Source organism: Nymphaea colorata, chromosome 2 (assembly GCF_008831285.2).
Source record: "Nymphaea colorata isolate Beijing-Zhang1983 chromosome 2, ASM883128v2, whole genome shotgun sequence".
In the NCBI taxonomy this organism is placed as follows: Eukaryota; Viridiplantae; Streptophyta; class Magnoliopsida; order Nymphaeales; family Nymphaeaceae; genus Nymphaea; species Nymphaea colorata.
The window spans coordinates 32,841,162-32,854,701 of NC_045139.1; the positions used below are offsets into that span (position 1 = coordinate 32,841,162).

A 13,540-nucleotide genomic window follows, 5' to 3' on the forward strand; every position below is an offset into this window, starting at 1 on the left:
TTGATGCATTGTTGGATCGTCTTTGCTTTTAAACTAAGAAAAATAAAGTGAAAATGTCAAATGAATTTGTCAACTGCAATTAGAGACGGGTGCATTTGTTAATTGCCTATAGTTAGGGATTGGCATGGAAAAGGTAGATCCTTAAGCATGCAAATTGATGCTAGCTGTAAAAGATGTGTATTAACATATCTCACTTGAGTTCAACCTCTTTTATGCAATAGGGCAATTGAGAAACATGAAAGCATATTACAAAGCATTACAAGCATAACCCATGTGAGAGACAGTCATCAAACCTGTGGTTGCGAACAGGATATGACATCATAGCAAAAAATTTAACTGCCTACTCAAGGGTTGGGGTACCATCAGATTGACAGCCTTTGAGCTGCTTGCTTCCGTGCTCTGGTACCAAAATTTCTGACGCCGGTCGTTTCGGTCTCAGCTGCAATGCAAATGCAAGCAAAATCAACATTTGGCGTGCCAGCAATTTCATATTTGTCCAAGAAAATAAACCCTGACCTTCTCTTCAGCCCGCTGGTAAAATTGTCTCAAAAGAATATTTGTAGCTTCAGTTGTTATCACTGAAGGAGAATTGCTGGATTAGTATTTGCAAGATGAATTTGAATTATTATATGTTACTTGAAATTTCCTATACTAAATGAAAAAGATCATTTGTGATAATGATTCAAATTGTCCTCCGACCGAACATCAAATATCCAGTACAAAACACAACCAGCTTTTTGTGCAGTTTTTTTTCTTAAGTTGAATGTAGCACAAGGAATGCTGAGTAGCAGCTGTTGATTTTTGAGCTGCCAAATGCCAGCCTGACAGACCCTTGGTATCCACCAGTCAAGACCTCCCATACTATGTATAAGGTATACAACATTACAGGAAAAGTTATAAACGCATACCTTTTCTTTAACCTTGAATAGATGGGGATAATGATAGGAAGTTTCGACTCTAGTCAAGCAAAAGGCAGAAGAAGACCAAGACATCTTCAAAAGCGTTTCTAGAACATGATTTCATAGGAAGAGGGGAAAACGATAGTTCAAGTATACAAGTTAAATATTTTGTATCTCCACAAAAAACAATTAGCATCCACACTAAAGTAAATGAAGAAGATAAGATAGAAGGCTTATCACAGAGCCAAATAGAGGAAGCAAATAACAATATCATGCAAAAAAATGAGTGACGCATGTTGACAAAAGAAATCTAGAATGCATTGGATTCTCAGAAACTACAAGTATAAGAATACATATCTTGGCAAATAAGCACACTATAAATATCCTAAAAGGGTGGTTTAGACCAAATTATCACCTTGGTTGTCTGGAGGTGTTGTCCTATTGTGAGTGGGATGGTATGTGGCAGCAACGAGTTTCTGAAAATCAAATAATAAAACATACATGAAGATCCCTTATTTGAACTTGAAACATCAAGAAAGAGAATCCTCTAACCAAACAGAACAAGACAAGCTAACAAAGACAATTTTCAATCTTGATGATGCTGCATCAAGTTCAAATGCCACATCAAACAATTGGATGAAAACAAAACCTCCACTAGACATTTATATAATAACATAGAGAAGCAAAGCCAATAGAAAATTAGCAAGCTAACCTCTAAATTGGACTTATCTGATGCATAGAATAATAATCATCATTATGAAGAATTCACTTGTAAAAGCAGTTTTGATTAAAAAACCTGGCCCACTAATGTTGGGCCAATATTGAGTGAGATTTTGATCAAGACATGCTAATTCTGGTTCTTAGACATGAAACCAGAAAGAATCCCAATTGTATAAAAAAAGGCCAATAATTACGAAAAAAGGAAGCCTACCAGGAAAAGGAATCTAATCACAAATGTAGTCTAAAGGACCAAGTATACCACAGTATATCCCATGAAGGGACCTTTGAGTTTGATTTGTCCAATTCAGAGTAAATGCTTCATTAATCTATGACTATTAAATACGTTGAAATGCATTATATCATGAAAGAAGCACTCAATACATCCTACATTGTATTCTAACATTCGATCTTGGAGTCCTACTGAGCTGGACCTATGACAAAAGTTGAGTATCCAACAGCATGTAAAGGAGGACACAATTTTGTTGAAATTTCTTCAAATAGGTGTCACTTCAGATAGAGATTTTATTTCAAAATAAACAGTTGAGCTTAATGGAAAAAGTGAAAAACCATTTCCTCCAGTGTATGTGTGTGCTTGCATGTGCATATGCATCTACAAGAAAAATGTGTGTTTCTATCTCACTTAGGTGTGTAAGCATGTGCAGCATGCACATATGCAAGTGTGTCTACAATAACCAAAATGTGGCTCAAGTATCTGCTACAAGTATAAAAGGAACCTTTGGGGCATAAACAGGATCAAGCAACCATTCATTTCCATTCCTGCACGTTTACCTCAACCACGGAATCTAGAATTTTGCTTTTTCCATGTAAAGGACATAATAGTCACATGGAGCTTCACAAAAGGGAAGATGACAACAGAGATTATCATTGCATGAGGAACAAGTACCTCTAAGCACTTGATCTAGAAATAGATACTAGATGCAACTGAAAACATGTGATCTCAAGGTTTTCTACTATTTCAGATGATCAAAGCAAGATCCTCTAAGAATACCTTCACCAAGTAGCACATTTATGAAGCTAAGGAATAGCCAATTTTTATCTATGACGTGGCAACACAGTGGTGATGTTTCTTTCAGTAATGTCTTTTCTAGAGAAAAAAATGTAAGGCTGACCTTGCCCTTGAAGCTTATGAAAAGAAAATGGTCACAATGAAACTGTAAAAGTATCTGTAGAAACACTATATCAACTCCCCTTCCATCTTTCTTAGATTTTTCTTACTTCATTATTAGGATACAAATATGTACGCTTAAGGCAATCTAAACTTCTCAAAACCAAATGCATACTGAAAAAACAGCCCAAAACAAGCCTGGGGACTAGTTCATGTGATCTCTCCATTTTGTTTTTTATACGTCACAACCTCTCCAGTACATGTGATGTTTTGAAACTCCAATGCAATTGTTGGATCCTCGAGTAAGCAGTTCCATCCATGTGGGATACATTAGGAATTTTGTGATATATGCTCCCTTGAACTAGATAGAGAGTCACAGACCACAGTACAGGAACAAAATCAATATCATTCTAAAACACACTAAAATTTGATGGAATATACAAGGTTAATCAGCAATCTAGCCACAAAATTTGTTCACTGAGAGAAATACCCGGAACTGCAACATTTTCTCCTGCAATTTTCTCGAGATCGTGTTTGAAGTAACCTAAAGGCCATCATCATGGATACTAACGATTGATACAAAGACTACCAAGAAAAAAGTGAGACTCTGTTTCCTAAGAATCACGGTGGAGCTGGGGACCATGTGGATCTCAATTGTTGGTCATCTTTTTCAACGACGATGCCTCTGTGAATAAACCCATCATTCACGTTACAGTTGCTATTCTGACATCCACATGAGGAGATTTCTTACCCTCTTTGAATAAGATAGTATTCTTTCCTAACAGGAATATTTTTCGACAACATATGTCAAAGAACAACTATAACAAGACAATAACCTCTTGCAGAATGCTAACCACAACAATGATCTCCTGCGTTTAAACTGAAAACGATGACATGCTATCCTGGGATAACGCCAATCAACATTGCCTCCACGAAACTTGGCACCTGTTTACTCACTTATTCAACCATATCAGGAACCGGATAAATCAGACGCAAAGAAAATTAGTTCGACTAAATTCTGTAGCATGACTAACTGTTCCATTTCGTCTCCCGCAAAACTTCTAATACAACACATCAGATACTTCAGTTAGAAGGTTTTTGATTATGGGGATAAGCAAATGCACAGAAGCAGGATCAGACATATACCAAGCGGCCGATGATATCAAATTGCCAATTAATCTGAAGACCAATAGCGAAAACATACGAGAAGCAACTAATCTCATTACAACCATTGCAGATCAGAAACTTGATTGCCCATGAAATAAGAAAAATGATAAATCCTGAAATTCACCTAAGGACACGTAAATTGCAAATTCCTATACGAAAGCCAAAATGGGCAGCTGGCAGATTAGCTCAATTGAGTCACCGAAAGCCGGCATAGAGAACTTCCGGTCGATAAAAAAAGGGTCCAAGGGAACGTAATTCATAAGAAGAATGGAAGAATGGCTCACCGAAGGGTGGGCGGGGTCGGACGGCTTCAATTGGCTGAAATTATGGGGATCGTAGGAAGGCCAGTTTCCCCAAACAGACTCCATCAGAGTGGAGGTTCGGAGGACCAGCCTTTCGCGGCAGATATCGCTTCTAGAAGATGATGGTCGTCCTTTCCTCCATGAAGATGAGCAGGTCTACAGTTAGTGAGAGCAGAAGAAGAAAAGGGGACCGAAAGGAAAAAGCCCTAATTGCCCACAGAGGAATCCAGAAACTGGCTGCCATTTCAGGGCCTTTATGCAACCATTAGCACAGACAGAGATGGCGCGTGGCTGTACATTTTCCGGTCTTTTAAATTCTAGCAACCTTCTTTTACCATGTTTTTCAAAAATAATTTAATTATTAATTTTTTAAGAGAAAACGTTTTTTTTTTTCAAAAATTATGTTTGGCTTGTAATTCAAAAACATATATTTACAAAAAAAAAATGTCAAAAAAGTTAAAGTGAACTTTCATTAACTTTAAACACTAGCAAATGTGAGTGAAGTTTTTTGTTAGAAGTTCACTTTAAACACTTATAGTATTAGTTATTCGTTAATACTTATAACTGAGGAAAGCATTTTCTTATGAGGGTCAAAGGTAAAAAATTCTCTGCATAGTTGAAAATGACTTCTTCAAGTGCTGATAACCATCAAAATTAAGTTCAATCTTCTGCAACTTCAGTTAGGAAAACAGCTATAAGTTTGCTTCTTCTATAAAACAACACACAAACTTTATCGGTGACACCAAAGATATAAAATTTCATAAATCATAAGATAGCAGACTTTGATCTCAAGCTAGCCCTTATTTGACATATATCCAAAATGGGTTTATAAAATAATATTGAAAATATTAACCCATCTTTTTGAATTCTTGTGACTAAGAGGTATTTCTTTGTCTCAAATCTGAGGTCCAAGGTGACATGAGGTTATTGAGGATCTCAAATTATCGTTTCTTTATAAATCTAAACTTCAATGTCAGTTTCCTCTGTGGCTCAAACATAAAAAAAAGGTTCCAATTAAAGCTATCAAAGTACACTGTAAAAGACAAAGTCCCTGACTTTTAAGTGCAATGACTTCTTTATCATAGAAACTCTAGAAACCACACAAGTAACTCCGCTAGCAATCTGTAAAGGGGCGTTTGTTATACCCAGAATATGCTCAATTTTTAAGGCATTAAAATGATTAAACAAACAAGGTATTTTGTTTTTAGAATTAAAAAACCCAAACCTGGAATTTCATTTTGATCCGATTTCAGTTTGAGGAGGAATTATGATTCTTGAATTTTCATTCTTGAATCAAAATTCTAAAATATCAAAACACTTCTTAAATTCATTAATAAAATATTTTTTTTTATGTTATTAATTGTTTTTTAGATACCATCTGTAATTCGATATGCAAGTATGCGCAAAGTTGACAGTTTAAATAGTTCATGTTTCGTAAGAACCATGGAGCAGTGGCGGAACCAGAAATTTTTTTGAAAGGGCACTCATTTACAGATTCCCATAATCAAAGGGCGCTCATAGCAGAGCAAATATTAATTGAAGATGATAATATGAAAATAAAAAAACATTGAAGTTATTGTTTGGGTGACTGTTCCATATATTGTTTTATGTTTCTGCCCCAAAGATAAAGGTAGATTCATGAAACACTTTATAATAGATGGTTGGTTTGATTTTTGTGATATTACATCTACAAATCAGCTTTTAATTCTTGTATGAAGTTGAAGGAACCAGTATTTTCCCATAAATTATGGAAAAGATATCATACAAAATAGAGAAAGCAATGCGTTCAACTGAGACCGCCTCATTTCTATGAGACAGAGAGAGATTTCATATATTAAATGCATGCCAATAATGCATGTTAGGTATCTATGAATATGAATTATGAGACCAAAGTCTATTTAACTTCCACCAACGACAATCAAGTGAGTCCTTGTAAAGATCATCAAAAGCGTTGCATGATATTCCCAAAAGAATTGCATTTCTCTTTATATATGTAACAAAATCTCAAGTTTAATTTCTATTTCTCTTCATATTTTATTTAGAATGTCATACCTACCTTATAGGAGTTAAATGTTTAAAAAAATGTCGTGGGCAATTTACCAAACTATATTATCCAGGCATTGCGTATTTCAACATTGTTATGCAGTTGATATGATGCAAAATAAGAAGTTTTTTGTAATTTTAATAATTTTTAAATAATATGTACAATTGTAATTTTAATAGTTTTTTATAATAAGTACAATCTATCTTCTCCGAAGAAGATGGATAATCGGCTGGTCATTTGAAGTGGAGACGCCATGTCCTCTGAGTTTCTATCCCAAACCAAGGCCCAACTCTCTCTCTCTCTTCCCTGGCCCGTCGTTGGTATGGTTTCTTGTGCCATTGATTTCTCTCCTATTGCAGAATCAATTGATGATTTCCGTGGTTGAGGTTCAGCATCCATTTCCTGTTGCCTCTAGTTCAGTTCACCATATCTTCTTCCATCCAGATGAGGGTAGTTACTGAAAGTACATTGATTCCATGGATGCAGTCAATCTACTCTCACTCCCAGCTCAGCCAATCACCTCCCATTCGTTTCGCCCTCCTTCTTACAGATTATCTTTCTGCGCCAGAGTGCAAACCAACGCTTCGACCAGCCTAGCTATCACCCAGGAGACACCTCGTTACCAGTCAGAGAATGGGAGCGACGGGTTTGTGGGGAGCCGTCGTCTGTCCCGCCAGCTTAACACCAAGAACCCCACCGGGATTTCCAGACAGATTCGTCGTTTCTGTAAACAGGGCAATCTCGGAAAGGCCTTGGCGGTGTTAGATTACGCCGAGAAGCGTGGAACTCCGGTGAGTATCGCCGCCTTTGCTGCTCTCCTGATCTTCTGCACCAAAGCCAAGTGCCTGAAGGAAGGCAAACAGGTGCACGTCCATATTCGCATCAATGGTCTCGAAGAGAATGAGTTCCTCTGCTCCAAATTGGTCAGCATGTATGCTGCTTGCGGTAGCATGGAAGACTCCAAGTTGGTCTTCTCCAAATTGCAGACGCGCAGCGTCTTTCCTTGGAATAATCTGCTCAGGGGTTCCGTCATCAATGGAGGTCATAGCAAAGACGTGCTGGGGATTTTCTCGCATATGCGAGAGGCGGGAGTCGAGCCGAATGTATATACTTTCTCGTGCTTGTTGAAGAGAATTGCGGGTTCTTCGGCCCTTCGGCATGGCAAGATGATACATGCTCACCTGGTGAAAACTGGGTTGTTCTCGGATTCCATAATTCAGACCGTCTTGATGGATATGTACTTTAAATGCGGCAAGGTCTACCTCGCCCGTCAACTATTCGATGAAATGCGCGAACGAGATATTGTTCTGTGGGGTGCAGCAATTGCAGGATTTGCACATAATGGATTGCGGAGGGAGGCAATTGATTCTTTCCGAGAGATGTTGAACCATGGTCATGTGCCCAATTCAGTTATTCTCACGTCCATAATTCCAGTTTGTGGGGATATGGGTCTGATCATGCATGGTAAGGAGATCCATTGCTTTCTGATCAAGACTGGCTACTTCAAGCATATATTTATTCATGCTTCCCTGGTGGATATGTATTGCAAATGTGATGATTTGGTGTTGGGTAGGAGAGTGTTCTACGCATTCCGACAGAGGAATGTGGTCACGTGGACCGCTCTCATTTCTGGGTATGCCCATAATGGGATGCTGGACAGGGCCTTGAAGTCTGTCATCTGGATGCTGCAAGAGGGTGTAAAGCCAGATTTGGTGACAGTGGCAACCATCATTCCCATTTGCAGCGAGCTAAAAGCCTTAAGAACTGGGAAAGAAATCCACTGTTACGCGCTGAAGAAAGGGATTCTTCCAAATGTTTCTATAGCAACTTCTCTTATAGTTATGTATTCCAAGTGTGGAGTCACAAGAAGTTCACTTAATTTGTTTGAGAAGATGGAGAAGAGAAATGCCATCACCTGGACAGCCATGATGGAGTCACTTGCAAGAGATGATCGCCTGCATGATGCACTCGATATGTTTAGATCAATGCAGCTTTCTAAACATAGAGCGGATTCAGTTACAGTTTGTCGAGGTCTAAATCTTTGTGCTGAAGTAAGAGCCCTGAAGTTGGGGAAGGAGTTGCACGCACAGGTCTTGAAGAAAAAAATTGAATCTAATCCATCTGTTTCTGCAGAAATCGTAAGAATGTACGCTAAGTGCGGGCACATCCAGACAGCCAAACAGGTCTTTGATGCGATAGCTTCCAAGGGTTTGATTACATGGACTACTATTATAGAGGCGTATGGAATGAACAACCTAAGTATGGAAGCTTTTGCTCTCTTTGAACAGATGAAAGAGGATGGTTTTAGTCCCAATCATTTTACTTATGCTGTGCTGATTGAAATCTGTCGAAACTGTGGTCTACGAGAAAAAGAAGAATTATTTGTGCAATCCCTATCGGCTTTGAGTTGATCTGCTTGGCTACAGTCTAATTTTGCAGACAAATGGAAACTGCAGTATAAGTTTGAGGCTCCTCCGTGTGAATATCCATAAGAGGAATTTGTCTTGATATGCTTTATTTCATTGATTAGATCATAGTCTTGTTGTAACATTATTTTTTACTAATTTTAATGTCGAATAATATCTCCATTTTTTTAATGTTATAGTACAGAAAAAGTTGCTCCAAATGTGTAAGGAGGATGCTTATAATTGTCTGCATTGACCTGTAACTCCAATTATTTTTTCCTCATTTTGCTTGTAATAATATTTTGGTGCGCATTCATCAAGCACAGAGAAAGATGTAACATAAGGACTTAAAATAAATCCTGACAAATATACTGTCTTAAACTATTTCTAATGACAAAAGGCATTCTGTAAGCACCCAAAAGCCATTCTGTAAGCACCTCTTCAACAACTCCAATTTGAATGAAGTGGTTGCGAATTGTTGGCTCGAGGCCGTGAAGCAGCCTTAATGCATATGTTCGGCTCCTTCCTGTCATTTTCTGTCCAATTGTTAACTTACGGATGTTATTGACACACATTATTCAGAACCTTGTCCATCTGCCAAATTTTCCAAATGATGGTGTAAAAACTAAAAATCCCAATGTTGTCAAACAATGTAAGAAGAAAGAACAAATTCCTCATTTCCTCTCTGTATTCATGCAAGCAGCATCTTGGCAAGGTATTCACCAGGCTTCTGTAACCGATCTAGTATTTGCAACCGACCTTCAACCCGCAGAGATAGGCATCAGAAAGCCCTGGGAAGACCCTTGATAGATAAAAATATTTATGCAACTTCTCTGCCTCCTGAAGCTTCTCTTCGTAGATGGACTTTCGAATGAGAGGTTCAGTACACTGCAGCATCCATTCCAGTAAAGTAACTCTGTCATTTTGCTGAGCCTGTCTTCCAATTTCAACCAACAGCAGTTCATCCATCTCCATATTTCATAATGACATCTTTACAAACAGGACACTAAATTAACTCGGCCATTTTGTTGAACCAGACCCTCCAGTCTCCAGTCTTCTTCGCAACTGCATAAATGGTAGCTCATCTCCATATTTTTGATAATGGCATCTTTCTAAACAGGAAAATGATGTTTGGCTACCAACCACAAGTTTCATCTTGGACGTGAAAGTCGAGCGGATGTCCCTGCTCAGCACCTAATTTGCATCTCCATTCGACTTGTAAGGACTACTTTCTTATACTGCAAAGAGGGAAATGTCTTACGAGCAAGTTGAAGCATGTAAACTGTGAAGATCTCGCTTCTTGGTACTAACGCAACTCTGGATCTAAAGGGTAGTGGGAAGGAGGAGGGCTTCGACTCTAGCTTTGGATCATATGAGTGAGTGAGAATTACTGTAAATAAAAAGGGGATCTCAGCAGTGATGTTAGATTCATGGTAAATAAACAAAAACCGTTCAATGGAGGTACAATGACCGGACTCAAGATATATAATTTGAGATTCTTACGTTGTGTTTGATGGCCTCGGATTTCACGCCACAATGTAAACAAACATTTTACCACTAGGGGAATTAAAGGATTTGAGATCTTCAATTTATGGTTACAATCTCAAAGTCAGATGAAATGAGATTTGATCTTAAACCTGCAGATGTAAGATTATCAATTATCTCAAATCAGATATCACTGCTGATTTTATATCTGTTACAGTGTTACTGAACGATACAATGAATCAGTCCGCGAAGATGATCACTCATTTAAAAAAAAAAAAAACTTTTTTATTTATAAATTAAAAATAAATATTCATTGTTGTTAAATTGAAAAGAAAAAACCCGTGCAACGTGCACAAGAGGCTTTAATGGAATTCTATTAGAATGGCGCCAAAAAATCTAAAAATTTCTCTGCCGCGAAAGTCCAATCCCTTCTTCGATGGCTACCCTCTCGCGGCTGCCACCGATTTCCGACTTGAACGGTCGCCGGCGTCTTCCTCTCCAAAAGAAGACCAGCCTCAGAACCACCTCGTTCCGCTGTGAAAGCCGGCCTCCCAGGATCCCCGGCGACGAGGAGACTGGTTCTGGCAGCAACGCCTTGCTGAAGCTCGCTTGGTATGGCTCCGAGCTCCTCGGTGTAGCCGCTTCGGTTTTCAGACCGGCTGCTCCGGAGAAGATTATCCGTCAGACCGAGCTAACCCGAGACGAGGCGGGCGCCGTTGCCCGGGAGGAAGTAGTGAAGGCGATCAAGGAGGATTTCAATCGTTCGTACTTCGTCACGGGTGCGTTCGCGTTGCTTCATTTTCAAATCGATTAATTGTTCTATTTGTCTCATTCTCTTTGACTGGGGAAGAAAATCACGTTTAGTGGTTGGAATAAGTTATTCGCTGCTTGATATGTGATATATTCGATTTCTCACTGGCTATGAACGCCGGATTGAGCTGATATTACAGAATCCATCTTTCGGTTTTATTGAGCTAAGGACATTCTTGTTCCATGATGACACACAAAGAAATTTATGGAGCGCTGGCTCATTGCAGTTGCTACCGGGAAGGAACTTGCATTTTCACACTCACATCTAAACAACACTAATCTGATGAAGGTCGGGTTTATGAATGAGCAAAAACTTTCAAGCAGGACATCATGATTAGTACATATAGATGTGTACACTGTCGTGAATCTTAGTTTGGAACAGCATCTGGGTTTCATGGTAGGATTTTGATCTCTTACTTCTTCAACACGTCGCTCTTACAGGAAACTTGACTACCAGTGCATATGAAGAAAATTGTGAATTTGCTGATCCAGCTGGCTCATTCAAAGGACTGCTGCGTTTCAAGAGAAACTGCTCAAACTTTGGACTGCTTCTGGAGAAATCCAATATGAATCTTATGAAATGGGAGGATCTAGAGGTAGAAAAATTGCTTATAAGTCCTTAGTAATTTATTTATGAAGTATCTAAGTAGGTTCGCATATATATATATATATATATATTCCACATCCTTGGACCCTGGTTTTTAGGGCACCACATCCACACCAACATTCGAACCTTCATCCATGGTTGCATCAATTTTTGTTATCATTTTTGTGCAGGATAAAGGAGTTGGGCACTGGCGATTTATCTGTGTGATGTCATTTCCATGGAGGCCTATCCTTTCTGGTAAGATCTTTTGTTGTCGGTTGCATCAGATGTTGGGATCTTGTGGATTGAGGATATTCACTGACAGAAGAGTTATAATTCGCAGCTACTGGATATACAGAGTATTACTTCGATGGTCAGTCAGGAAAAGTTTGCAGGTACTATTTGCACTATAACTTTATTTCCCTATGTAAATCATGCAAGGTTATTAGTTGTTTATTATAATGTTTCAAATTTGGCCCATAAAATTCAATTTCGATATTCATCTGTCGAAATTAATGTCCTTACGAAGTGAACAAGTAACAGCATTCTCAAATGGTATGATTCGAGTGAAGGCTTTTTATTATCTTCGGGTAACACCAAGAGTCAAATTCTTTGATGAGGCCCTTATCTCATTTGCAAAAAAGTTCTTCATCAAGCCTTTCTTTTTCCATAAAAATAATTTCTTGTTTTTTGTGATACAGTGCTTCAGAGTTTTTCAGTATGTTCTGGGAGCATATTTCTTCAGCTCCTTTTTCTGGGTTGAAGTAGACAAGAAAACTGCATGTTGTCGCTTTGTTTACAGATCAAATTCTACTGACCTGGAATTTAGAAGTGCTGGAGTTTGAGATTCCCTTATGTTTGACAGTAGCGTCTCCATTTTGTTCTTGGAAAGCTGAAGACCATCCCTATGTTGAAAGGAAATTTTTCCAATAAGTCTGACATTGCAAGAGAAAAAATGTCCATTTCGCAAGAATATTCGAAGGTGTATATATTTGTAATTAGTTTAACTGATTTTCATTATCTCATTTTTATAGTTTATTTGGTTTTCTTTGTTGGAGACAACTCAGGTAAATTTGAACTCTATATGCTATATATTTTTTCCACCAAATCACATATTAAATTTCATCATGCTTTAAAAGTTTGTGTTTGTGTATTTTCGTGTGAGCAGCTCTCTTAGTGCTCTTGACTAGGATTCTAAGCGGGTTTTTGGATTCTGAACATAGTTCACTACATGAGTTCTTAATTGTGCTTTACTGAGTTTTGCTGAACCAACTTCTTTGGATGTCAGACATGTGGAACATTGGAATGTCCCCAAAATGGCTTTACTGAAGCAAATATTTAGACCCAGTCGTCTGCCACGTGAATAGAAAACGGGATAGTGTCCAGTAAGTGGGTAAACTGTCGAGTGTTGAGCCTTCTACATTGAGGTTTGCATTATCTGTCTCTATTCTCAGAAATATCTCACCGTCATGCGGATGCTGAGGTGAGTTGAAGGCAGGACGCTTATTTTGGAGAAACTGTATATATTTTGTCTCTTTGAGTTATATTCTTGCTACCGTCACCATGCGTTTAAAGTCCATGCTTGAAGGCTGATGCAGTATGTTAGCGTGCAACGACTATTTTGCTTCTATAGAGTAAAGCCATCTACATATATAGTAGGTGAATCTGCTTCTTTGGACTGCTAAACCTTGTAATTATCGTGATCTTTTGTGAACCTTCTGTTGTATTAATTTTATTTACTTAGGTGATGGTCTAAACATATTTCATTTGATAAAGCAAATTCTTCTTTCCTCCTGATATCTCTCCCTCTCGTCATCGTCGTTCATTCTTTTGTTAGGCAGACCAGCTTGTTGCATAGCAACCTTTGTTCAAGTCATCGTGCTTGAGATTTTTTTAGTTTTGCCGTTTTCATGATGGCCTGAGTACTAAATTTCATCAGGCCAAAGCTCTTTTACGTGTCCATATACAGAAGAAAAACATGCCGCATTTGCACGTC

General features: G+C 38.3%; 3 protein-coding genes across 3 annotated transcripts; 2 read left to right on the plus strand and 1 right to left on the minus strand.

Moving 5' to 3' along the window:
• Nucleotides 1-141: 141 nt before the first annotated feature.
• LOC116247209 (DET1- and DDB1-associated protein 1) lies at nt 142-4,494 on the minus strand. Its single transcript, XM_031619234.2, has 4 exons — nt 4,197-4,494; nt 1,315-1,375; nt 517-578; nt 142-439 (listed from the first exon to the last, which is right to left on the minus strand). The coding sequence occupies exons 1-4, from the start codon at nt 4,278-4,280 to the stop codon at nt 341-343; spliced, it is 306 nt and encodes a 101-aa protein (XP_031475094.1). The 5' UTR covers nt 4,281-4,494; the 3' UTR covers nt 142-340.
• A 1,989-nt stretch (nt 4,495-6,483) lies between these two features.
• Nucleotides 6,484-8,855, plus strand: LOC116247291 (pentatricopeptide repeat-containing protein At1g71460, chloroplastic). The gene has a single exon (XM_031619381.2). It carries the CDS (start codon nt 6,735-6,737, stop codon nt 8,667-8,669), a length of 1,935 nt encoding a protein of 644 aa, XP_031475241.1. The 5' UTR covers nt 6,484-6,734; the 3' UTR covers nt 8,670-8,855.
• Nucleotides 8,856-10,514: 1,659 nt separating this feature from the next.
• Nucleotides 10,515-13,343, plus strand: LOC116247293 (uncharacterized). Its single transcript, XM_031619383.2, has 5 exons — nt 10,515-10,927; nt 11,400-11,554; nt 11,736-11,802; nt 11,888-11,939; nt 12,833-13,343. The coding sequence occupies exons 1-5, from the start codon at nt 10,585-10,587 to the stop codon at nt 12,909-12,911; spliced, it is 696 nt and encodes a 231-aa protein (XP_031475243.1). The 5' UTR covers nt 10,515-10,584; the 3' UTR covers nt 12,912-13,343.
• Nucleotides 13,344-13,540: the final 197 nt, after the last annotated feature.

Coding starts and splice junctions, on each gene's coding strand:
- LOC116247293 (XM_031619383.2), top strand. CDS start 10,585: ATGGCTACCCTCTCGCGGCTGCCACCGATTTCCGACTTGAACGGTCGC. Junction 11,555..11,735: donor TGAAATGGGAGGATCTAGAG/GTAGAAAAATTG, acceptor ATTTTTGTGCAG/GATAAAGGAGTTGGGCACTG. Junction 11,940..12,832: donor CAGTCAGGAAAAGTTTGCAG/GTACTATTTGCA, acceptor TTTGGATGTCAG/ACATGTGGAACATTGGAATG.
- LOC116247209 (XM_031619234.2), bottom strand. CDS start 4,280: ATGGAGTCTGTTTGGGGAAACTGGCCTTCCTACGATCCCCATAATTTC. Junction 579..1,314: donor AACACCTCCAGACAACCAAG/GTGATAATTTGG, acceptor ATTCTCCTTCAG/TGATAACAACTGAAGCTACA. Junction 440..516: donor ACCAGCGGGCTGAAGAGAAG/GTCAGGGTTTAT, acceptor TTTGCATTGCAG/CTGAGACCGAAACGACCGGC.
- LOC116247291 (XM_031619381.2), top strand. CDS start 6,735: ATGGATGCAGTCAATCTACTCTCACTCCCAGCTCAGCCAATCACCTCC.